This window comes from Pituophis catenifer, unplaced genomic scaffold (assembly GCF_029215685.1).
Source record: "Pituophis catenifer annectens isolate HBS135680 unplaced genomic scaffold, rPitCat1.0.hap2 SCAF_1, whole genome shotgun sequence".
Taxonomy (NCBI): domain Eukaryota; kingdom Metazoa; phylum Chordata; class Lepidosauria; order Squamata; family Colubridae; genus Pituophis; species Pituophis catenifer.
In genome coordinates this window covers 97,948,091-97,974,712 of record NW_027256881.1, presented here as the reverse complement: position 1 = coordinate 97,974,712, position 26,622 = coordinate 97,948,091, and the positions used below count along the sequence as shown (strand labels likewise).

At 39.1% G+C, this 26,622-nt stretch overlaps 1 protein-coding gene across 1 annotated transcript in view; it reads right to left on the bottom strand.

Annotated features, from left to right (window-relative positions):
- Nucleotides 1-1,783: 1,783 nt before the first annotated feature.
- Nucleotides 1,784-26,622, bottom strand: part of FRK (fyn related Src family tyrosine kinase) — a 52,663-nt gene continuing 27,824 nt past the window's right edge. Inside the window, exons 4-9 of the mRNA XM_070932799.1 lie at nt 24,151-24,314; nt 19,104-19,272; nt 13,833-13,991; nt 9,170-9,351; nt 6,408-6,573; nt 1,784-3,351 (exon numbers count right to left, since the gene is read on the bottom strand). Coding sequence (XP_070788900.1) covers nt 3,137-3,351; nt 6,408-6,573; nt 9,170-9,351; nt 13,833-13,991; nt 19,104-19,272; nt 24,151-24,314 — 1,055 coding nt within the window. The 3' untranslated portion in view covers nt 1,784-3,136. The remainder of the gene's footprint in view (nt 3,352-6,407; nt 6,574-9,169; nt 9,352-13,832; nt 13,992-19,103; nt 19,273-24,150; nt 24,315-26,622) is intronic.

The following is a 26,622-nucleotide window of genomic DNA, read 5'->3' as shown; positions in this document are numbered from 1 at the left end:
TGTCAGCTGCACCAGAACCATAAACCCTGGTGGCTCTGTTCATCATTAAACCATCTTTCCAATCAGCCTCCATGTTTCCAGTGTCTTTCTCCCAGTCTGGAACTGAACCAGACGGATACTTCTTCCGACAGATTCATACACCTCATTAAGATTAAATCATAATGTGGGTTATTCAGTTATCCTTTAGCAAGTTGTATGAAGTAAACCTCTGTGGCTTTTCAACCAACCAAGGTTAAAAAAAAAAAAAAAGACCCAGTTTAGAATGGTCAAAGAGCCAGATTATTTTGTTGACAGCCTGGCCATTCAAATTCACTTAATGCTAGAAATTTAACTTCATTCCAGGACCATTTGTGTGAGAAAAACAAAACTGAGAGAGGATATTTGGAGAAAAATCTGGAAAGCTTTTTTCTCCAACGGGAATATATATATAATAAAAGTCTCGTTTTGTTATATTTTTTTTAGAAATGTCGACTCACCTTTAGATTTTTATTAGAATCCCTCTACCTCTCCTGCATCATTCATTCACCATCCATTACACAATTGTGTTGGTTAATGGTGCTTACATCTTTTCATTTACATATGTTCTAGCCCATCAAGGACAGAAACAAAGCATTTTGTTTACTCCTGAAATAAAATATAGCATGAGTACATACAACAATTTATGTGAGTAAGGCTACATTTTTATATGCAGTTCCTCACTGCCAAATAAATACATCTCTTTGATACAATATTGAGAATGGATGACATTTTTTTTTTTTAGAATGGAATAAATCTGAATATGCAGTTGCAGATAGTGGTACCTTTCCTAGCACCATAGCAGAAAAGAAACAAAGCAAAGCAAAACAATGACATTGTTTGTTCATAGATAATGGCTTCACTGGTATTATGCCACTGTCATTGAACTGAGTAGTCTTGTCCCTCTCCAGATAACTGACTGGTGTTATTTTTTTCCCAGTGACCAGGGGTGAAATCCAGCAGGTTCTGACAGGTTCTGCAGAACCGGTAGCGGAAATTTTGAGCAGTTCGGAGAACCAGCAAATACCACCTCTGGCTGGCCCCAGAGTGGGGTGGGAATGGAGATTTTGCAATATCCTTCCCCTGGAGTGGGGAGGGAATGGGGATTTTGCAGTATCCTTCCCCTGGAGTGGGGAGGGAATGGGGATTTTGCAGTATCCTTCCCCTGGAGTGGGGTTGGGAATGGAGATTTTGCAATATCCTTCCTCCAGGAGTGGGGTGGGAATGGAGATTTTTCAGTATCCTTCCCCTGCCATGCCCACCAAGCCACACCCACCAAGCCATGCCCACAGAACCGGTATTAAAAAAATTTGGATTTCCCAACTGCCAGTGACCCTAGTAAAAAAACCTGAAATGTAGAACCTTGGCTTCAGAAATCAAGTTTGTTGAATGATATGACACTTAGAGGAGATTTGTGCATCATAAAAGAATCATTTGGTATAAAGTTATTGCAAAAATAAATGTAACTAATTAGAGACGAAGATTTCAGTCTATATTTTTACTGCAAGTGATTTTTTTTTTTTTTACCATATCAAAGGGGGATGCTTTCAAAATGCAAGTCTGATCATTGATAGTATCTGCAGACGTTAAACACGATCTCATTGTGTGCTATGCTATGTACAGAATAATATACTTTCATGTTTAGTGTCAGATAGTAGTTTCATAGTCTCACTGGATTTACCATTTATAGAAAATGATTTGCCAAAGATAACTGGCATTGTGGTTCTCAATAAAACAAACTAAAAGAATGCACAATGAAGAAAAAAAATAAGCTAGACGTCTAACCAAATAGTAACTCTATCTGGAATTTTATTTAACATGCCAACGTTTTACATTAGATTCTTTCCACATTCCTAGAAGTACAATCTAACAACTTCAAGTAGGCATTTCATAAAAAGGATGAGTGGCCCCAATACAATCAGTATTGTGGTCCGTGATCAGTCAAATAAAAACAGAAATCCACATCAGAAAATTGGTTGGCAGAATTATTTGAAATCACTGCTTGGAAGCAGCTGATCCCTATTCAGAGTCTATTAAAAGAAGTAAAGACTGGCATTCTATTGCAGTGGGCTCAGTCTGGATCTCACATATAACTGTGTAATATTTGGTTGTTATAAAATTACAAAGGCTATATTTATGAACTGAAGCTCATCACTTGACTGCAAAACAGATACTGTTTGAAGAAGCCCATTATTTGTGCAGATTGTGTTTCCCCAAATTATACTCTCTCTCTCTCTCTCTCTCTCTCTTTTTTTTTTCTTTTTTTTTCCTAAAGTAAATATATATCCATTGCATGAGTGCAATCCCAACTTCTAATTCAGCATGGCCAGAATTGTAGCTGTAGAATATGTATAGAAAAGGGGGAAAAAGTACAGGAGACAAAAGTATTTTTTATGGATAGGCTATCCGTAAGCACAATCACATGCTTTCATAAAAACAAATCAATGCGATTTAACAGATTACTTGTGGAATCTGGAGGATAACGCATAATCATTCTGAAGTATTAAAAGTAGTGTTACAATGTCTTTTGTGAGGCAGCTGTTTATGATTTGTGTTCTTTGCTATTTCTTGTTTAAATAATAAATAGAAGAATAACTTCATTGTACAGCAGAGGAGGATGGGGAAAAGATCCTGCCTATTTCAGTTTTCTTAATCTTACAGTACAAATGACTGCCATCAAGATGGTGGCATAATGTCACAGATTTTAATAAACACACATTCCTTGGCATTCGCCACTATTTTAAGCTCACCATTTATCTACTCTGAGGTTAGATTGATCTCACAGTTACTTTGGTGAAAATAGCAGCTTTTGTTTGATGTAGCATGTAATAGCCTAACAAATACATTACTCTTACAGAAAAGGCTTTCTTTCTTCCAGTCCCATTGCACAGAGTAGGCCCCTGTGTGTGTGTGTGTGTGTGTGTGTGTGTGTGTGTGTGTGTGTGTCTGTGTCTGTGTCTGTGTCTGTGTGTGTACGTGTGCATATATGGATCTGTCCACACACACACACACATACACACATGTATGGGAGATTTATCTTCATCCTACAACGTTGACTTGAAATGATTTTTAAAAATTCCTAAAGGAAAATTGTTCTTGAGCAGTAGCAACATGTATTCATTCAACGTACAAAAGTATTTGCATCTGCATAAGATGTGGAATCCATGTCATAATAATCTTCCAATCTCCAATGCAACGTTTCAAAGGTTGGTCGTTCTTTGGGTTCGACGTTCCAACATTGCAGCATAGTGTTGTACAACTCTAGAGGACAATTAGCTGGTTGAGGCATTCTGTACCCTTGATCCAGTTTCTGGAGCACTTGAAAACCCATCAGACCTATGATGTAGTTATAGAAGATTAGCAATTTTGCATAATAAACATGCTAACTTGAAATAAATTGGGAAGATGATGCATTCTCAAGGATGCATTCTTTTGCACAAGATTCTATGCTTTCTAGCATCTCTGCAAGTTAGTATCTTTAATGGAAGAAATAATTCAACTTAATTCTATTTAAATTTAATTTTTAGTTTGGCAAATTGCTAAAATCATGGAAAAACTCACATTGAGCATTTTGGGATCATATAACTGACTTGAGAACTATTGCTGTCTTTGCTGAAATGATAGAAAACTCTCCCTGTTTATTGTAAGGATGCCAAGAAAATTATCCAGAAGCTCCTGAAGTGATCAGTTTGCCTAATGGTAGAACCAGCATTGCTTCTATGAATCAAATATTGTCTGGACTCAGACAGAGCATGACACTAATGTTTTCCTTTTATTTGATGGGTGGGGGGACTTGACACAATAGGCATCTTTCATAAACCAATGACAAAAATTGTGCATTGCATGTCACAATGTAACCCCTAGTCATTCATATTGCTGTTCTGGTATCAAACACAAGTACATAAGCCAGGGAATTGATCTTACAATATCTCAATGGGTTTTTTTTTTCACTTGACCCACTTCTACCCCTCTCCCTGCAAATGCTTATGATTCTTGCAATATATGAATATAGCCCCCGGGGCTTAGAATTATGTATGAACCAAGGGATTCTGTCTTAATCCACAAACAATAACTAAAACTTGATTTAGAATTATTAACAACCATAGCAGAAGACATAAGGCAAGATTGGGAACGTGAATCATTTCAGGTGATGGGATAACCGAACAACTGTGCACAATGGCGAGGGGATTCCATAATGAACATGGTGTTTATTTATATATCTACAGGGTATTTTGCTGATTAACAAAAAAATTAAATACAGTAAGTATAAAAATATATCAGATCCCAGATCTCATATGAGACAATAGGAATCCTGTAAAACCTGGCTCAGGGCGTGGTGGCTCAGTGGCTAAGATACTGAGCTTGTCGATCGAAAGGTCAGCAGTTCAGCGGTTCAAATTCCCTAGTGCCGCATAACGGGGTGAAATCTCGTTACTTGTCCCAGCTTCTGCCAACCTAGCAGTTCAAAAGCATGTAAAAAATGCAAGTAGGAAAATAGGGACCACCTTTGGTGGGAAGGTAACAGCGTTCCATGCCTTTGGTGTTTAGTCATGCCAGCCACATGACCATGGAGACGTCTTTGGACAGCGCTGGCTCTTCGGCTTTGAAACAGAGATGAGCACCACCCCCCAGAATCGGGAACGACTTTGCGAGGGGAACCTTTATCTTTACCTAAAACCTGGCTCAACTCAGTGGGCCTATTTAGATGCTATCTCCTAAACATCTTATGGATCCTATTGTTTTCAGCAGGGACTAGGGGAATTTTCTGCAATTTGGTCAGCAGCTTTTGTTGGGTGCATAGATAATCTTTGGAATGCAGAGGCAACAAGAATTTGCAGGATTGCTCTTGAGCCATCCTCCCCAGATGGCACTCAAAGGCTGTTCTTTATAGAAGAAATGCTACAGCTGATGATTAGAGTGACACTGTGAAAAGCAAGGAGTAAATATGTTTAAGTCAAGTTTTGAAACGACACCAGAGCAATAAGGCCAGTGAAGCTTTGCATGGGCAAGGGACAGAAACAACATTGATTGTTATTAAAGATGACCTGTAATAGGACCCCTCCTTCTTCTATAATTCTCAACAGAATCTGATACCAGCAAACATGCATCAGTCAGCATCAAGATATAAATCAGACCAAGAAATGAACTTCAAGTTAAGATGAAGACGATTTTATCCTTGATAACTAAAACCTGATAACTTCTCAAAAATGTATAAAGTCATTGAAATGTATGTTGGAAATGTAATTCTGAAGAAGGTGCTTTTTATCATCTTTGGTGGACTTGTGATAAAGCAAAGAAATATTGAGGCCAGATCCACGTTACAATGCGGAAGATTCTTAAAATGAACATAAAATTGAAAACTGAAGCTTTTCTTTTAGGATTACTGGACAAGGAATTGGGGGGGGGGGAATGGAACTTTGTGGTTGTATATGCTGACTGCGGTAAGAATTCTTTGTGCAACAGAGGTTGAATCTTAGAAAAGGCAATTTAGTCCAGATTGCAAAAGATCTTGGGGAAAAATGCTTCAAAGAAACTCTACTTCAGTTACCTCATTATAACTGAGGCTGGGGAATGACTATTAGAGTTTTCAAGATTCTACATTTGCCCCAGGCTAGTGTTAAGATACCTTCCTGAAATATGTGTTGTTCTTCTGTAGTCTTTCCTTTCTGACTACATGGAATTTGACAAACTGGTGCAGAAGGCAGGTGCTAATTTGCTGACAGATGAAAGCCGATGCAGTGTAGCTTCTAAATTGTAGAAGCTTCATTGGTCCCCATAGGTTTCCAGGCCCAATCCTAGTTGCTAGTTCACCTGCTCCAATAAAACCAGCCCAAATATGCTGGTTTAGAGCACATCCATTCATCTCTCTTGTTTCAGGTATCAAGGGGAACACAAAGACTAGCCTTCTCAGTTGCAGCCCCATGCTCTTTAATAGCTCATGCCTCTAGTTCAGGTCAGACTCCTCCCTATTTATCTTTCAGCAAAGGTATAAAACATGATTTTTCTCAGAAAATTTGGCAGAGGACATCATATAAATGATATCAGCAGTTTTGGGTAATAATACGCTAATTTAGCCGACGATCTTGTTTACAGGTTTATGGTTTTATTTTTTTATTGATATAAGCTGCTTAGAAACTTTAGGAGAGGCAGCAGGTAAATACAGTAGATGTAAAAATAAATCTAGCAAAATTTTAATTGTTTGAGATTAATGGTGCTATTTAGTTTAGTAGATGGTATAACATTTACAATTGCTGCATAGATTATCCAAGCGTTTCTATTCCATACAGAAAATTGTAAAGTTTTATTAACATTTCTCATCAGCTGAAGAAAAGTGACGAGGTCTCATGAAAAAAAAAAAAGTTGAAAGCATTATTTTCAAGCAAAGCACTCACCTGCATATGGCATTTTTCCGTAAGTGATTATTTCAAAAAGGAGTATTCCAAAAGACCAGACATCAGATTTAATGCTAAATCTATTAGAGCGAATTGCTTCAGGAGCCGTCCATTTCACTGGAAGCTTTGTTTCATGTTTAGCTTCATAGACATTTTCATTTTCTACCTATTTTATACAAACAAGAAATAATGTGACAAATAGCCAGAGCTATCCATTTTCACTATTGTGACATTCAAATCAACTTAAAACTTTTGTTTGTTTGTTTTTCTAACATTTACATAAACCCAATAATCATTACACTGAAACTGCTTGTTGATTGTTAGCTGATGTTCCCTGACAACCTGAACCAGCCAGGTAGAACTTTTGTTCCTTAATTCCTAGCCCTTGTTTTGTCAAGCATCCATGCAACATCAATTTGTCCGTGATTAATTGGGGCTTACTACTGTGAGTCCTGAATCTATCAGTGACAGCAGTGCAAGCTACCTGTTGGCAGCAGGGCACAGGACTCACGTGAAGCCTTTAGCAAGACGACAAGGTGACAGCAAGAACTAATGCATTCAGAACCTTTGTTCTGTGATTAATTACAGGCAAAAACAAAACACTGACTTTGATCATCATCCCTTAAACAGTTCCAGGATTTAAAAAGCAGACTCCAAGAAGTGCAAATTAATATATTTGTTCATAGTGGCACCAATTAATTTAGGTGAAGTGAGCTGACAGAATCTGAAGAATAAATTGAACATTATTTACTTGTATATTAGCTTTTTTTTTCCTGAGGTAATCCTGCTTCCTTTCTCAGTTGATATTGCTCTGAGTTTCAGAAATAGTAATGCTATATATTCCTTTTTCTTCCTTATCAGGCAATACAGATTCACCATGAAGATCTCTGTATTACTTCAGTGTACCTTTTAAAATTAAGACTGCATTTGTATATCATGTTAAGGCAAATTGGTTGCCCCGATTTGGTCTCTCTACTTTCTAGGGTACATAAACAATTCACAGAAATAAAGTCCAATGCAAATATTTAATCTAAAATGTTAACGTGAAGGCAGTTTGATAGAACCATTCACCTGAATCCAATATTGTAATGAAATCATCAGATCAATCTGATGGATAAAACCAAATCAGTCACCTCCAAATTTTAATTCGAAAAAGAAGCAAACCTACTTTTATCCGAATCAGTTTAAAAGTATGAATCCATCCAATTGAAAATGCATTTCATTTCACTTAAAAATGAATCAATTTGGAAGACCAAGCTGAATCAATTTTTATCCCTGGGGAAAAAAACTCCTGTGATTTGTTTGCCATGATCAAAACTCTGATTTTTTTCCCTCCATTAGAGTAACCATAACTGGAACCAGCTCTTCCAAATGTAACATATGGAGACATTCACTTTTAATTTTAAGCTGTTGTTAAAGTTGCTGGTTCTTTGTAATCAAAATAAGACCAGAAAAATAAATAGGGGAGGGAGTGATTCCATCTAATGGGGTCAAAGACAGCCTGGACAAATAAAAACATTATTTTGCTGAATATCTACCAATATATCTTTATCTCTGAAAGGTCTCACGCAGATCGCATCATAAATGCTGCCAATGCTGCTGCTTGAACCTACAGTATCCACCTACAAATTTTCTGTAGTATATTGTCTTGATTTGCTGGTTCCAGACAGCACCTAATCCCAACAAGCCTGAAGCAAAAAGCCAATCTACAGAAATCAACTCACAACCTCTTGCCCTTTCACAAGTCAGCACATCAGCAGGAGGTGCAGCAGATCAAGGAATGAGCAGTCAGTGTTCTAAAAGTGCACACTAAACAAATCACAGAAGGAGTTTTTATTTAGCCATTGCTGCTGTCAGGAAGTCTAGCTAAGAGAAACAGAGCAAGGTAAAACACCACATTTCATGGTAAATTAGAATTGTGTCTTGCTGTGATTTCCAAACATAGCCTTTGTCTCTAGCTACAGCCAAACAGCTGGTTCTTATGTTGGAAATTCCACTACAATGATTATGGTTCTTTGTCCCCACAATTAGTCACCCTATATAGATGCTGCCTCTGCATAGAGCAATTCCATTCTTAAATACCACATTTTCAGAAGCTATATCATTTAGGGCGGTGTTTCTTAAAGTGTATGTGAGGACAATCAAGGGGAAGATTCCTCTAAGACTTTCCTGTGTGTCCTTGAAATCAAAATTATTTGCCAGATATTGAAGCTATTTGCCAAAAGTTAAAACAAAGTCACTCTTCTTGTTACTTTTCATATATATATATATAAAAAATTTTAATATGGTGACTATTGATAAATATAACCATAAATATAAAAATATAAATATAACCCATAAAAGGAAAGCTACTTTGGTGTTCTTCATAATTTTTAGAAGTGAGAAGGGTTCGGAGAGCCAAAAGTTTAAGAAGCACTGATTTAGGGCATGAATTCTTAAATTATAGCAATAGCACTTAGACTTATGTACTGCTTCAGAGGGCTTTACAGCCCTCTCTAAGTGGTTTACAGAGTCAGCATATTGCCCCCAATGATCTGAGTCCTCATTGTACTGATCACGGAAGAATGGAAGGCTGAGTCAACCTTGAGCCGGTCAGGATCAAACTGTGGCAGTCGGCAGAATTAGCCTGCAATACTGCATTCTAACCACTGCACCACCATGGATCTTTATATATATAATATTTATGTATATTATATATTGGTTTTTGAGTCTAATATAACTAAAGTATTCAAATATCTGAGACATCAGTTTAAAAATTATACCTTAAAAACCCGTGCAAGTCCAAAATCTGCCACTTTGTAAACATTGTGATCACCAACCAGGACATTCCTTGCTGCCAAATCTCGGTGGATGAAATTTTGGGATTCCAGGTAAGCCATTCCAGAGGCCACTTGAGCTGCCATATCTACCTGTTCTGGCAAATGGATTCTGGTACCTGCATCATCTACAAGGAAGGAATATTTGGAGAAGGTTGGGGAAAATAGTCTTCTTGACATGATTTTCAATAAGCACTCTTTACAGGTAGGCCTTGGACAGACAGATTCTACCAGGAATAAGCAGCCTTGCAGATAACCAGGCCCCAAGCTGCTGTATGTAGGACCTGACCTGTATGTGGAAACCAACTGGCAGCCAATTCTGCTCTTTCTGTATATGCAGTGGTGGGATGCAAGTAATTTAACAACCAGTTCTCTGTCCTAATTATTATTATTATTATTATTATTATTATTATTATTATTATTATGCCGCCCACTCTCCGAGGACTCTGGGTGGCTTACACCAAAGACAGTATACTAAATAGCATATTGCCCCCAACAATCTGGGGCCTCATTTTACCCACCTCGGAAGGATGGAAGGCTGAGTCAACCTTGAGCCGGTGAGATTTGATCCGCTGATCTGCTGAACTAGCAGTCAGCTGAAGTAGCTGCAGTACTGCACCCTAACCACTGCGCCACCTCGGCTCTTAATGATTTCTTCCAACAACCAGTTTGTCAAACTGCTCAACCAGTTAACAACTGGTTCTCCCGAAGTGGTGAGAACTGACTGAATCCCACCACTGCGTATATGGCTATATTGAATAGTGCCAGTCAGCATGCTACAAGCATAATTGCCTCTTCAGTGCAGAGATGAGGGTAAGAGTGACAATTACCAGGATGTTATGTTCTTGAATGGTAGACAATTGGTATACCTGCCAGAGTTAGGCACAGCTACTCCAGCAGGAACTCACCCTTTGTAGTTTTGTAGCCAATTTCTTAACAACCTTCTCTAGAAAGGAAAAGGGAAGTGACTGGACTCTAATTATGTAATAGAGCTGGGTCCAATTCTCCAAACTTGTCCAATAAAATTATTGGAGGTTTTTATTTATTTTATTTAAAACACTTATACAGTTGTCCATTCCTAACTCCAACTCTAGACAGTTCCCAATCGACAATTAAAACACTAATAAAACAAAATAATACATATCTAGGAAAACCATAAACATTAAAAACTTGCAGCAGAGTTAAGGTTCCACATGCAGTCCCTTGTTAAATCTTCTCATCCACCTCACCTTATCCCAACACTTGGAGGAAAAGGCAGGTCTTAAGGTCCCAAAAGTGCTTTTTGAAAAGGCAACTGGATTTTCTTTTTCCTTGAAGATGTTTCACTCCCTGATCCAAGAAGCTTCAATTGAACTGAGATGAGCTGAACTGAACTGAACTTCTTGGATAAGAAGCAAAATGTCTTCAAGGAAAAACAAAGTTCAGTTTCCTTTTGGAAAAGCACCTTTGGGACAAACCATGACTTGGATGACTGAGAATCTCCATAGACATCTAGGTCTTAAAGGCTTTTCAGAAGGCTTAGAAGGGTGCAAACTTCAATAGAAAAGGCTTTCCATAGGGCAGGGTCTGCCATGGAAAAAGCACCCTTCCTAGATCCCACAAGATGGCAATGTTTTGATCTACAAGGCTGTCATTAAGGGCCTACTGCTCATTTTCCTTCTTCACCCAGCCAGACTAAAGTTGCAACAGGATGACTCTTCTTTATTGTGTTTTGTTTTTTAACTGCTGGAGGAAAGTAGAACAGCTGGGAGACAAGAATAGAAATGAGTGACAAGCACTATAAGTGTTTCAGCAGATATCAAAGGCTAAGTAGCAGAAAGAAGGCATCGTAATCACCAACTGCTACTGTTCCTTGAGATATGTGTACTTGCTTTTTCCCCTGACCTTTTTTTCTGCTGCAGTAGCATTTGTTTATTTCATTAATTCTCTTTAGTGAAAGCATTGCAGCACTTGCTTTCAGCTTCACCCAATTCGCTGAATAACCAGCTGCAGCCATCATGTTAAAACTACAGTTTGGGAGGTGAGAAGGAAGGTGGATGAGGATTTGTGGTTTTAAGAATCAGGTATTATAGTCAAGTTACCTTATACCATACTGAAGATTAACTATTGAGAGGATCTTAAAGGTAAAGGTAACTAGCACATATGTGCTAGTTGTTCCCGAATCTAGGGGCGGTGCTCATCTCCGTTTCAAAGCCAAAGAGCCAGCGCTGTCTGAAGACATCTCCAGAGTCATGTGGCCGGCATGACTAAACAACAAAGGCACACGGAACACTGTTACCTTCCCACCAAAGGTGGTCCCTATTTTTCTACTTGCATTTTGTACGTGCTTTCGAACTGCTAGGTTGGCAGAAGCTGGGACAAGTAATGGGAGCTCACCCCGTTACATGGCGCTAGGGATTCGAACCGCTGAACTGCTGACCTTTTGATCAACAAGCTCAGCGTCTTAGCTACTGAGCCACCGCATCCCTAATAGGATCTTACAACAGTATTGTAGTATGTAGTTGGGAAGGAATATGTTGGGGTAAAGTAACTGATGAACATTATACAAAATATCCCACTGTTAGTATTGCAAGTCAAAATGGGACTGAATCTTCCCTGCTATTGAAAGTTGCATTTGTACCTATAGAGAGGATGTTATTTGCATCCACTTTTCCCCACCTTTTTTTTATGGTCTAGATCCCCATGGATATAACATGTTCTCTTCATATTATACTTGTAAAGTCCCACTATACTTCTTTTAACAGAAGATGTAAAGACTAGAGCTGGCAAGAAGGAAATGAGAAGCTTGAGACTCATCATGGCTGTTTTGTAAACATTGCCCATTTACAGCCAGGCTAGGATGAAAAACAGAATACAAACAATCTCTTTCTCAAAAGTGTGTGCACGTGCGCGCACACACATATTCTGGCTTTAAACCTCAGAGAGGTCGTGTGTGTGCGTATGTGTGCGTGTGCATGTGTAGTACTTCTCCTGGGGAGAAAGCCAATTTAGTGTAGTAGTTAAGACACCAGGCTGGAAACTAGGAGACTGTGAGTTTTAGTACTGCCTTGGCACAAAGCCCTCTGGATGACCTTGGACCAGTTACTTTCTCTCAGCCTTAGCAGAAAGAAAAGGGAAAACAACTTCTAGTATCTTGTGAAGAAAACTGCAGGAACGTGTCCAGACAGTTGCCAGAAGTCAATGCTGAGTCAAAGACACAAATAACTGTCCATCTGTCGTCCAACTATTTGTCTGTCTGTCTATAATTCCCTCAACACTGTCAAACTATTTACTAAGTCTGCACTACTATTAATTTTCTCATTGTTCCCACCACCTATCTCCTTCCACTTATGACTGTATGACTGTAACTTTGTTGCTTGGATCCTTACAATTTATATTGATATTGACTGTTTCCTGATTGCTTATTTGTACCCTCTGACCATCATTAAGTGTTGTACCTTATGATTCTTGATGAACACATATTTTCTTTTATGTACACTGAGAGCATATGCACCAGGTCAAAGTCCAATCACAGTTGGCCAATAAAAAAAATTCTATTCTATTCTATTCTATTCTATTCTATTCTATTCTATTCTATTCTATTCTATTCTATTCTATCCTATCCTATCCTATCCTATCCTATCCTATTCTATCCTATCCTATCCTATCCTATTCATCTATCTGTATCTCATTCTGAAATGATACATCAGGTGAGGAAGAATTCAAGAACACAATATGGACCAGAAAAGCCTGGGTCATGGCCTTTTCTCAGTCATGCAGTTTTCTGGATAACTTTGAAGCAGCCAGTTTCATACACTGAGGATCCAAAGCAAAGATTGCTGAGAGGATGGTCCACCCTTTACTATACTTCTAATATGTTATAAAGTTTTGATTTGTTATCAGAAACAGAGACAAACAGATATGCATCTGCATAAAAATAAAATGCAAAGTTGCATCCTTTTTCTAGAACTCCTTTCCCATAAATGTTTAAGTTTACACAGCATTTTTCAGGCTTTCTGTGACAGCACATCCATGTAGTAGAAAGAAAAAACAAAGGGATCTTCTTCAGGTTGTCTGGGAATGTCCCTGGGACATGTATAGACAAAGAAAGACTGCTTTTACTATGTAGAAATAACAATGACCTTCTATTTTTGTTTGTTTGGGAGGGCATTTTGTGATGTCTCTGAGTAGCTATGAAGGCTCCAATAGACAGTTCACATACCTTCCCAAAGCTTTGAGAGGGACTTTGCCACACCATTCCAAAATTCCCACTAGATTAGAATGTTAAATGAGACTGAAGGGGCAGAAGGAACAATCATATTGACTATTTCATTTCACTTTGTTAAGATTAAATCTAAATTAAATCTACTTTAGCTTTTGTCTGCCCCATCATTTCTTAGTATATATCCCCAGCATGCCATCCAAAGTGTAAATTGTTTGGGACACACAGATGCACACATACCCTGTCAATCCCTGCCAGTCATTACTGGCTTCATATCCAATCACACTAAATTGATCTGCTCATCTCTATTTCTTCTCTTTCCCCCCCCACACCCCACTTTTTTTTTAATACCAGTTTGCTTTACTGCAGACTGCCACACTCTATCTAAATGAAATGTTTTCTACTCACTTTGGAGGTATTCTAGCAGACTCCCATGTCTCATCAGCTCTGTAACAATATAAATTGGATCCTGTAAAGTGCAAACAGCATAGAGCTGTATAAGCTTAGGGTGTCTCAAATTCTTCATTATCTGTGCCTCCCTGAGGAAGTCTTTTGGATCCATTGAACCTGAAATGAGAACAGCGGTGAAAGAAAATTAGTGTGTGTTATTAAGGGCTATTCTGGTTTGCCCCACAGTCTTGTGGAAATAACCAGGGAGATTGTCTGCCTCTTCACTAATCAGCATAGATAGCAATGCAAATCCCTCCCCCTACATAATTCAGATAAGGAATTTATGAAATTGAAATAGCAAAGGAAAACACATTACTTTTTGCCCCCCCCCCCAAAAATGAATTCTAAAAAAAATTCAGCAATAATAGCAGTTGTAGTTCTGGTCCTCCAATTTCCCTCAATTCCCCACTGCCCCCATAAATATTACCAAAGATGAAATCACAGCAGTATTATTGGTTTCACTGTTCATCTGAATTCTCAGAATGGAAGCATGATCAGAAAATGGGTGGTAATTTTCAACATCTTAGCTATCCAAATTCAACCTCTAGCCACAGCTTTAATCCATAACAAAGATCTCCTCACCATCTTCAAGATATATTGTTATAGCTCATTGTATTTTGGAATTATTCTATTACATGTTATAATAAATAAGTATTGCAAGTTTTGGTGTGAAGAAATGAAACACAGTGTTCTGCTGCCCTCTCAATGCAGTAAATCCATGCCAGGAAAAAATCAGATTTCACGACAATTTAGACAAGTAGTCTAGATTGGTGTTGCACTCAATGTTTTTTCTGCCTGTGTCTTGTCAATATAGTCCATTTAAGTGAGAACAAAATTCCTTTGTTGTTGTTATTGTTGTGGAGGTGGAGACCGGGGTGCTCCCGGTTCAGACCGGATCACCCAATCCGGTAGCGATGGCAGCGAGTGGTTCGGAGAACCGGTAGCAAAAATCCCTGTACCACCACCCCATGCCCAGCTGAGCTGCGCGATCATCAGAGGCTTTTTTTTTTTACTTTTAAAAGCATTTTTTTCTTCGGCCAAAAAAATGCTTTTAAAAGAAAAAAAAAAGCCTCTGATGATCACGCGGCTCAGCTGGGATCGTCAGAGGCTTTTAAAAGGCTCTGACGATCCCAGCTGAGTTGCCTGATCGTCAGAGCCTTTTAAAAGCATTTTTTTACAACCTCTTCAGCCGAAGAGGTTGTAGAAAAAATGCTTTTAAAAGTTAAAAATAAAAGTTGGCCACGCCTACCCAGTCATATTACCCCCACCACCAAGCCCAAAATTTCAAGCCTGGTGGCATACAGGATTCTATTGTGAGTAGAGGACTACTCTTCTCGTGAAATATCTCTGGACCTGCTCAATTGTATTAATGTCCGATATACAGTGTGGATTCCAGGCAGATGAGCTGTATTCGAGAATTGGTCTGGCAAAGGTTTTGTATGCCCCTAGTTAGCAATACAGTGTTACCGGAGAAGAAGCTTCGCAAAATTAGGTTAACAATTCTTAATGCCTTTTTGGCAATGCTGTTACAGTGAGCTCTGGGGCTTAGATCATTTGAGATGAGTACTCTTAGGTCCTTGAAAGAGTGAAGGTCATCTACAAGGTCGTTTCTGCCCAACTTGTATTTGGTGTTCTGATTTTTATTGCCAATGTGTAGGACAGAGCATTTGTTGGTTGATATTTGGAGTTGCCAAATGCGCGACCATTCTAACACATGGTCAAGGTCGCTTTGAAGGGCAGCAGCATTGTCAGTGGTGTTAAATAATTTTACATCATCAGCGAAGAGGACACAGCTGCTTTTAATATGATTGCATAGGTCATTGATGTAAAGCAGAAATGTGTGGGTCCTAGAACGCTGCCTTGGGGGACACCACTGTTAACTGGTGCCGGGTTTGATAGGGCCCTCCCTATTTTATTTATTTATTATTTATTTATTGGTTTGATTTATATGCCGCCCTTCTCCGGAGACTCAGGGTGGCTTACAATGCGTTAAGCAATAGCCTTCATACTTTTTGTATATACCTGCTTAGTAGGGCTTTGCCCCCCGCCCCCCCAGTGATGTTCTTTTTTATACAAAGTCAGCTTATTTTGACTACTTGTTGCCTGTTTGACAGGAACATGGCTATCCATTTGTGCAGGGATCTGAAAATACGATAGAAAAATCCATCGTATCTATCAGGCATTCTTACCAAATAATGACTAAAATCTCACTGCCAGATATCTTCTACTCTTCTTTCTTTTACTATCCCTCCCTTCCTTTTAAAAGGCATCAGGAAAATTCATCAGCGATAAGAAAATACAAGGTCAAACCTAGTGTTGGAATGCATTAAAAATGTAAAATGGTTAAAGCACATAATGAGTTAGTAGACTTACAAATGCAGTTGGCATGGTTTTCAAAAAAAAAAATTATTCCAATGCTGATATATTAATCAAAGATCTTGCAAGTGCTTCATGGGACTACTTTGTTTCTGTGAAGATTGGGGCCAGTTTAATTAGTATGGTGTGTGTGTGTGTGTGTGTGTGTGTGTGTGTGTAGGCATGTGTGTGAGGTTAATTGAAGGCCTTTCTAGTTGTAAAAGCTGCAGTTTAATCATTTGTCCTTTTATATAACATTGGAAGGATCAAAGATTAATTTTTAAGCAAATGGAGAAAATGGCTCAAATGGTTTTATCGTGTGAAGCTTTTCAAATGTGTAGCATTCAATAATCCTAGAGATTATTATCCCTATGTTCTTTTTTAAATACCATATTTTTCGGAGTATAAGACGCACCTACCTTTTTTGATGAGGAAACAAAGAAAAAGAAATCTCCCTCTGCCTATGTCTCTGAGCAATTTTGCCTCATTGCAGCAAACAGCAAACAGCCTGCTTTACTTCCAGTTTCATTTTCAGCATAGCTTGATTAGCACAAGGGGGAAAAAAATCTACTCCAGCAATTTTCTTGCCTGCAGCAGAGCTCTGCACAAAACAGCTGAGAGCAAATCAGCTGAGATTCAGGAGGCCGATCCAATCAACTTGTGCTAATTAGGCTGTGCTGACGCTGAAAGGAACTGTATTTTCTTGCTGTTTGTTTGTTTATTTATTTATTTATTTATTTATTAGATTTTTATACCGCCCCCTCTCCCGAAGGACTCGGGGCGGTGAACAGCCAAAGTTAAAAACATACAATATAAACAATTAAAATACGTTTAAAACAGAATTAAATCTAAAATGGCAAGGCAAGGAGGTAAGTTTGCAAGGAGGTAAGTGCTGCAAGGCAGAGGCCAAAGGGTGGAGGCCAGTAGGTGGGTGGAGCTACATTCGGTGTATAAGACGCACCTAAATTTTCACCTTCTTTTTTGGGGGGGGAGAAGGTGCGTCTTATACTCCGAAAAATGCGGTAAATAGTTCAGGTTGCTTTCTATGTTACAATAGTTCTCTGTTCTACAATAAGTCTCAATAGCTCTCTATCCTACAATATTTATTTAACCGTGCCTAAAAAATACTGCAAGTATTTTGTTGGTTAGTATAAGAGGGTTTTTTTAAAAAAAAAAATCAAAACAAAACTTATTCATGCTATCCATTGCTTGAACAAAAATGACTCTCACATTCAAACTCACTGTACAATGCTATGAGATTTTTACTTGAACATTCTCACCATCCATCTGATTTTTTTTAAAGCCTTCCACTTTGCTTTCCACTTCGACAAAAAGAATTTGTCACTAAATCCCATGGCTAATATTTCAGTCCTAACAACCGGTTCAGTGATGTCATATCGTCACCGTTACCGGCTCGGTGGAACCAGGCCAAACCGGGAGGAACCCACCACTGATCTATGCCTCCTTAGAAGTAGCAGTCTTCCTCAGTCACCTCAGGCCTGGCCCTACTTCTGATATAGAACAATTCTCCTGTTGTTCTCTATGTTTGTTCCTGCTGTCTTTCAACATTCCAATCCAGACAGCAGTAGTTTAGCAATGGAGCTGCTTGGTACCGACTACAGTCTCTACAAGAATCAGATTGGCTGTTCCTCTGCTTCTTGCTCTTCCTATTTGTGCAAATTTTTGGGAAGACTGGCTTCTGTGAGGGAAAAACTTCCACCTTTGACTTTTCCTTTCATTTTTCTTTCCCAGATGTCTACTCACTGGGATGCCTTGGCACCCCTTTTACCACATTCTTTCCTCTGATGGTAATGCCAACCCCTCTTTTATTGTGGTATCAATGTTGTTTTGATGTTGTAATGATTAAAGCAAAGGGAGCAGGTTCCTTCCTTTCTACCTTCTACTGTTAATCCATGGGACATTTGCAGCAAGGAAGAACAAGGTTCAACTTCATAGAATAAGCAGCACTTACTGAAACTCTGAGGCTCCGTTGCAATTTAAAGGAGGGCAGGACTGGGAAAGCAAGGAGAAGATGATTCATCCAATCTGGGCAGAAATTCAAAAGATACACACTGGGAGATCTAAGGACTAAATGTAGTAATGAGCTTCTGGGGAAGATGAGAGGGTAGGAAAACTTGGGGTGATGAAAGTTGACTTAATGGATCAACCATAAGTTAAATTTTAGACTTCTGGCAGTGATGTAGGGTCAAGGCGGCACGGGAAAGAAGCACTCTGTTCCCAGTGCCGAATCTCTAAGTTTTTGGTGCCCTTCTGGGCAAAGATTGGTCCTGGAGGGATCAGCAGTAAGGAGGTGAATCTTCGGAGGAGGTGAGGAGAGGTGCGATCTCCCGCCACACCAAGAAGGACCCTCATTCCAAGCTTAGAAGAAGCCGGCCGGTGCAGCTGACTCAGAGGCCCGACGCCCCAAGAGGGACCAACGGGAAGCAGAAGAGTGAGTACGGTGCAAAGATCGGCGGTGTGAGCAGACTGAGAACAATTTAAACTATCTTTACTTCGGCGGAAACCGAAGGGGAGAAGGTGATTTTTGGAGGGGCAGCGGGCAAGAGAAAAACTCAGAGTTTAAATGGGCAGCAAATGGCCCATTGGGGGGTGGGGAAAGCGGTTTTTGCCCTCCCCAGACTCCTAGAGAGGCTCTGGAGCCAGGCGAGAGAGGAAAAATGGGCCTACTGGGCCATCACGTGCCAGGAGCAGGGGGAGCGGGGGTGTCACACACACATGCGCAGGTGGGGGTGCATAGAATTATGGGTGTGGGCACGTGTGCACGACCCCCACCCCCACCCCCTCTCCTGGCATGCGATGGCAAAAAGGTTAGCCATCACTGGTCTAGGAAAATTACAGAAGAGTTCAACTTACCTGGTTTTAATGTTTTAACTGCCACTGGTGTTCTGTTATTCCATAATCCTTCCCAGACCTCACCAAATTGCCCGGAACCCAATCTGTTTAAAAGTTGTAGAGAATTTCGGTCAATCTCCCAGTGATCTACAGTTTGATATGATAAATCATATGGAGTTGGGACTTCTGTCTGGATAGAAATAAAACAGCATGCATAAACATCCATTTTTGCTTTACCCAAGAATGCCAACATGGCAAACTTTGCAGGTTTTCATTAATAATCGGTCCTCTAAACAAAAAAAGCTTTGGACAACAAATAAAGCCACACTTTTAACAAAAAGATGCCTATTCTTACAATGACTACCAAATACTTTCTACTGTAAAGAAAGCATGTTGCCTTGATGAAAGTCTCATTTCACTAAAGCAGCATGAAACAGTTGCTTTGAGCACTAACTTCCAGCAGGGAAGGCTATGTTCTTATTGTCACACTCTCATTTTATGATTTTTATTTTAGATGCGTTTCCTTTCAAAGCCAGAAAACATTATTTCAATGTTTTCAAATTCAAAAATACCTAGTATGAGCCATGTGCATTGGGGTGCTTCCAGATAGATGGCTCCTAACATCCTCCTTTCCCCCCACCCCAGTTTTACTGGTGAGATGCTCCATATTTATTTCCATAGCAGAATTGTTTTCCTATCAAGAAACAAATGGAAATGGTGGAGAAGCTGAGATGGTTACAGATAGAGGATCATGTCTGAATCCTCTATAAAATTTGGTAAAGGGAACAGGATGATGACTTGACTGGGTGATTTAAATTCATCCAAAGGCTTTATTTAACACCCTTCACAATATGGGTCTAGCAGGTGAGAGATGAGTATTCATTGTTTATGGCAGATGACTAGATTGGGTTCTTCAGTTGCCATGACAACATTGAAACCATCATTTCATCATTCATTCCTGAGCTTCTGGAGTCCTCTCAGGGCTTCCTTCATCTACTGGCATTGACACTGGTGTGGAGATGCAGCAAGATTCCTGCAGTCTGAAGATTTTTTGTATTAAGCCTTAAAGTATGTGTGAGAATTAGTGCAATTGCTATTTTTTTAAAAACAAGAGAAGAACTTGGTCAAGATAATCGATACTTGGTGTAGAAACCAATGTTCTCCAGAAGGAAAAAAAATCTACCTATCTCCAATCCACAGGGTTTAAAGTCTGAATTAATTATTTCTACTTAATAAATCATAGAGAAAATCTATCTATGTGGTTGCTAGGACTCGAAAACGACTTGATGGCAGATAATCAATCAAACAACTAATCACTTGATAAAACCCTGATATTCCTCAACTGATTTTCCTCCTTTCTGAAGACTAATTAAAAGTTGTACAAGCAATGAAAACAAAGTTTCCAGACTGTTTTTTTTTTTAATGTAAAAGGTACTTACCTATGCCTCCACACAGAACCTTTTGGTGCTACAATTTTATTAGAGGCACGCACAGAATATTAGTAGTTGTACTTTTTTGCATTTGCGGAAAGAATGAAGACAAAGGTATCAAATTCAGAGATGGCAACAAAGGTGGCCAGCATTATAAAAAAAAAAAAAGCTTTATGGGGAAACTAGAACTGTTCAGCATGAAGAAAAGGTTGCTAAGAAGATACGAAGAATTACTTACAGATAAACACTGGAAGGATTTATCTCTGGATATGCATTAAGATGTTACCAATAGGTAGACAACAGCAATCTCTCGGGCATTTTCCCGCTGCAGAGTTATAGCACTATCCATCCATTCTTGAGTCATAAGAATGCTGTACAGGTAGTCCTCGACTTACAACAGTTCATTTAGTGACTGTTCAAAGCTAGAGTGGCACTGAAAAGGTGACTTACAGCCATTTTTCACACTTATGACCATTGCAGCATCCCATTGGTCATGCGATTTACATTCGGATCTTTGACACCTGGTTCGTATTTACAGATGATTTGCAGTGTCCTGGAATCATGCGATCACATTTTGTGATCTTCTGATCAGCAAAATCAATCGGGGAGCCAGATTCACTTAACCACCATGTTACTAATTAACAATTGCAGTTTACAAACGTGGCAAGAAAAATTGTAAAATGGGGCAAAATTCACTTGACAAATTTCTTAGTATCATAAATTTGGGGCTCAATTGTGGTCGTAAGTCGAGGTACCAGCCTGAAACATCCTGTCCCAGCTGCCTACCCCTATCTCTCACTTCTGTTTCCTATTAATGACAGAAATCCAACTTTTTTCCAGAGTAATAGTAATAAAGCCTAACTGATTTTATACACCTTGAGACTGCTCTGGGATGAAGGTAATATCATAGAAACACAGCAGGAAAAAAAAAAAAGGATATCTTCAGAGCATGTTTGTGTCATGTTTAAATGTACCGGGGGGGGGGAGGGGGGCAAAGTCCATGTTTTTTTTTAATCTAACAAAAGTAAGGCAACTGAAATCGAATCAGTCTTACCATACTAAAATTGGATGTCAATAACTGTCCATCCAATCAAGAACAGAACTTGGCACTATCAAACAGATTGCCCTCTCTTTCAATCACCATCTGCATTACACAGAGATGTTCTTGGATTTATCATTCACTAGAGGTGCAAGGAGCTCTGCTGCTCAGTCACTTTTCATCACTTATGACTAAGGCTGATCATATTATTCCTGAGACATAAGTAATCCTCTGGTAATTGCTTCTGCTTTGATCACTGCATGCTTTGCTTATTGCATTGTGCTTATTGCAACATGCTTATGGCAAAGCCCACTATGCACTGAAAATGGTTTAGAATTGTCACTTATTCTGTAGCCAGAGTCCACTCAGTGCAATTACAGTGTGACACTTCCACTAATCCATCTCTTAGATCAATTCAGAACACTGGTGATAAACTTTACATCCTTAAAAAATTGGCATCGTGTTACCTTCTGAGGACAGACTGTCTGAAGGAATCCCTCTTTCACTTTTCAGTTTTGTTATCATTCATGTGGGCCTTCAAAAAGCAAGCAGTACTATATCACTCCTGTGAAATATTCACTTCAAATAGGTTTGCTTGATACCTACATTGTGGTATTTCCAACAGTTCCTTTTTGTGCTTTTGTCCCAAAGGTGCTTTTTCAAGTGGCAACTGGCTTTTCTTTGAAGACGTTTCACTTCTCATCCAAGAAGCTTCTTCAGTTCTCCCCACCATCCAACCAGACCTGAAAAAGCTTCTTGGATCAAAAGTGAAATGTCTTCAAAGAAAAAACAGAAAGTCCAATTGCCTCTTGAAAAAGCACCTTTGGGACAACCATGACCTAGATGACTGAGAATCTCCATAGATTTTATTGGGCTTTATTTTTCCAGGCTACACACAGGCTATGGTATTATAGGTACCTTGTTGCTGGCTTCACCTTAATTTTACCACAGGCTGTTCTATTCATAAAATGATAGATGACCTTCAACAGGGAGATAGACAGGGTATTATATTCAGCAGAAAAACAATAATAGAGCACACCTACAAGATGAAGAATTCATGGCTATATCAGAGCAGGCATAGATGAGGTCACTAACAACAAGCTGTCAACAGTGTGACGTAGTTCTAAAACACAGTTCTGGGGTGCTTCAAGAAGAAATACTGTGTCAAAGGCACATGAAATTCTGCCCTGGCAAGATTACTACAGTACAGTGTGTGATTCTGAGTACCACATTTCCATAGGAATATTGAAAGTGAGAAGGTGAGGACAACAAAAGTGATACAGAAACAAAAGTCCTATCCTATTAAGGACAGGTTGGCTGAGGGGCTGAAAAAAACCTGGATATTCAGCCTGGGGAAAGGGAGACAAAATATAAGTGTTTACATGGTCTTACAGGGAAGATTTTGGACTATTTTCCATTGCCAGAGAAACTAGGACTGGAAGTAATGGGTGAAAAATTTAGCTACCTAGATTTCTTCCTTATTTAAACATAAGGAGGAATTTACTGATCATGAATCTGTACAACAATGGAATAATCTGCTAACAAAGGTTATGGGTTTTCCATCTCTGGAGGGTTTTAGGAAGCTGTCCAGAAAATATGAATTAATAACTTAAATTCTCTGGGCAATTACAGGTAGGTCAAAGCACAATTTATTTCATTAATCTGATAAATGAGGGGGGGGAGAGAAAGAGGCATGGCAAGAATTATCTGGAAATCTTGGGCTTTGCATATCCTGCACTGCATGAGGACCGGGTATGTTTTGAGTACAACACCCCTCAACTTGGACAGATTTATATTTTAATGTGAACCAATCTAATTTATATTTACATCCAACTGTTAAACTCTGAGCACTATAGAAAAATACGTTTTAAAAAATGTGAGTCTTAGGAAAAATGTATATAAAAGGGCAGATTTGTTTTCACCAAAATAAATACCAAAAGTGGATGAAGAAATAGATTGTTTAAAAAAAACCAAAACGTATTTGCTTATTCATTGGGTAACTCTGCAAAATGCAAGGAGTTAATCTTCACGCTGTCTCCATTTCATAACTCTTTTGATTCAGTGAATCAAAAGAGTAAATGTGAACACATCCACATCTTGATGCAATTGCTTTTTGAAATGATCTATAATGTAGGAAAAGCTTCAGATATTCAACTAATAGGTGATTTTGTTCAAGTGTTTCTCTTAGTATCTTGGAGATTAAAATATCCCTAGATGGAGGCAGGAGAAAGCCAGAAAGCTTTAACATATATTTAAGTACTGTCTCTACCACCCTGATCGGATCTGTGGCTTCTGTTTTTAGGCACCACTTAGAGACAGGAAGAGTTATGAGCTTAGCGATTTCATCTCAATATAAGTTTATACTGTGACTTCATAAATCACACAGTGACATGCTTCTTTTCCACCTCAATTGCACATTTATTTGCCCAAAATGATATGATGTTGAAATGCCTAAGGAATGGAATGATACAGTTAAGTGCATTTCTTAAAGCAGTGATCACAGCATGTAGGGGAATCATACCTGAATTAACTCGATAATCAAATACTAATCTCTGGATTTTCAGGGGGAGAGGAGAAACATTCAGACTTCATACTGTACCTTTATGCAGGGCCTCCCAAGCCTTACACACAGCCCGTCACTGGATTTACTGTAGTGCATGACAAAAGCATTCAAAGTGTGAAATGTTGCCCTCCGTGTCAAAAAAAAATCACCGTTGTCCATTTGTTTGATTCGGTAGTGCTTCACGATTGCTCCATCCCGAACTAAGAAAATGAAAGGGTACAAAAATACCATCTCTTGTTTTTCCAATGCCTATGAGAAGGCTGTCATGTAGTCCTCCTCCACAATGGTTTACAAAAACTGAGACCTTCAAGTGAGCTTCTACACCAATATGCCCAGGGGCGGGTTCTAAATTTTTTTACTACCGGTTCTGTGGGTGTGGCTTATTTTGTGGGTGTGGCTTGGAGGTCATGTGACTAGATGGGCATGGCTAGCTGGTCAGAGTCATTTCTGGAAGGTCCTCACACTTACGACCAGTCCTCGCACTTACGACCTGACTCATTTGTTTGCTTTTAACACTGATCAGCTGTAGGACGGCCCTTTGAAGCCCCGCGGCAAGAGTTTAAACAGTTTTTTTCCCTCTAGTCATCAGCTGGGACTCAGGAACCAGCAATAGATTGGGGGTGGGACCAAATAAAAGGTAAGAATAATGTGGGTGGGTGGGGAGGTGGGAGGGGGGGAGAACCGGTTCGGTGATGTCATATCATCACCGCTACCGGCTCGGCCGAACCGGACCGAACCGGGAGGAACCCACCACTGATCATGCCTGGACTCTCTGCAGCAAATATGGATCTCCTACAGCTTGCAGACTCCCCAGGTTCTACTGTCAGCCACCAGGCCTACCCACCCCCCAAATTGTACCTTTGATATTCGGCCATGTAGTGCCTTTTTTCAGAATACAAGTAGTCCTTGACTTACAACAGTTCATTTAGTGACAGTTTAAAGTTGCAACAGGATTGAAAAAAGTGATTTATGGCCGTTTTTTACACTTATGACCATTGCAGCATCCCCATGGAACAGTGGTGGGTTGCTACTGGTTCGCTGCTACTGGTTCGGGTAAATCGGTAGCGGCGGAGGCAGAAGGCTCCGCCCACCCATCCAGACATCTCTGTGCATGCGCAGAAGTGTCGCAGAAGCGTGCAAGCACGTGAGCACCCAAGAGCAAACCAGTAGCAGCCGAAATTGAAACCCACTACTGCCATGGACATGTGATTTACATGTCCATGGTAGTAGTGACATGTGATGCCTGACAACAGACTCATATTTATGACAGTTGCAGTGTTTCAAGTCATATGACCTTCTCATAAGCAAAGTCAATGTGAAAGCCAGACTCACTTAACAATGGTGTTACTAACTTAACCATTTCAGTGATTCGCTTAACAACTGTGGCAAGAAAAGTCATAAAATGGGACAAAACTCATTTAACAAATGTTTCACTTAACAACAGGAATGTTGGGCTTAATTGTGGTCATAAATTGAGGACTACCTGTATTGGTAGCATTGGAGTATTACCTGTATTGGTAATTGGAGTTTAATAGTTAATAATGCTCTAAAGCTAGGTAGCCAGATAGAAAGGCCAGGTATACATGTGATAAATATAGCTAAATAAAATAAATTACAAATGTGTTTATGTTTTTTAAAAGCCCACCCAAAAGTTGGCGAAAGTGTTAAAATTGCACTGCTCTTCTCTCTAGAGCACAATGCTGAGTTGTTCTACTTAAGTATGCTATTCTTCTATGGGTCTTCTTATATACCTTGCTTCAGGTTCGTCATTAACCAAAATAAGGTGATCACTCGCTGCATAACTGCCCTGATCCTCAAAAGATTGAAAGAAAAGAAGCCAAATGTGGTATCATGATACAGAGAAAAAGAAGAGATCAATAGTATGCTACTGGGTATAAATAATTTTATTCATATAGGTTATTATTCACAGATATATAAATGTATCAGTTGCTGCACATCATCCTTCCAATTTTCACTGACCAATGTGGAGAACAGCAACCCTGTTTTTAAATCAGACTTGCATATTTAATATATTCAGGGTTTCATTAACAATAATTCTATGTTAATTGAATTCTTAACCCTCCTTTCTTTAAACTGATTATTTTATCAGGAAGACTTGATTATCTACTATTGTTTCTAATCATCACTAATCACTAATCATCACTGTTTTAAAAGAAAGTCAGGAGTAATTTCTTTGTATTTCTTTTCTTTCTGCACCTTTGGCTTTGCTTTCTCTTTAATTCTTTACTTTTTTTGTCTTTTCCATCTTAATTATTACTTTTTGTTACTTTTTGTTTTTTCTAGTTTCAAAAATCTAATAAAGTTATCTGAAAACTTTTTTTTTTTTTAAGGGAAAATATGCCTTGAACATGCAACTTCCATCAGCTGCCACAAGAGGGTGTAGGTCATGGAAAGCTACTGCTGTACTTTTAAAGTTTATTTCCAGTTTTCAAGTGCGCATTCTACATCAATAAAGCAGGCTTAGCGAAAAGCATTGAATTAAAGTGT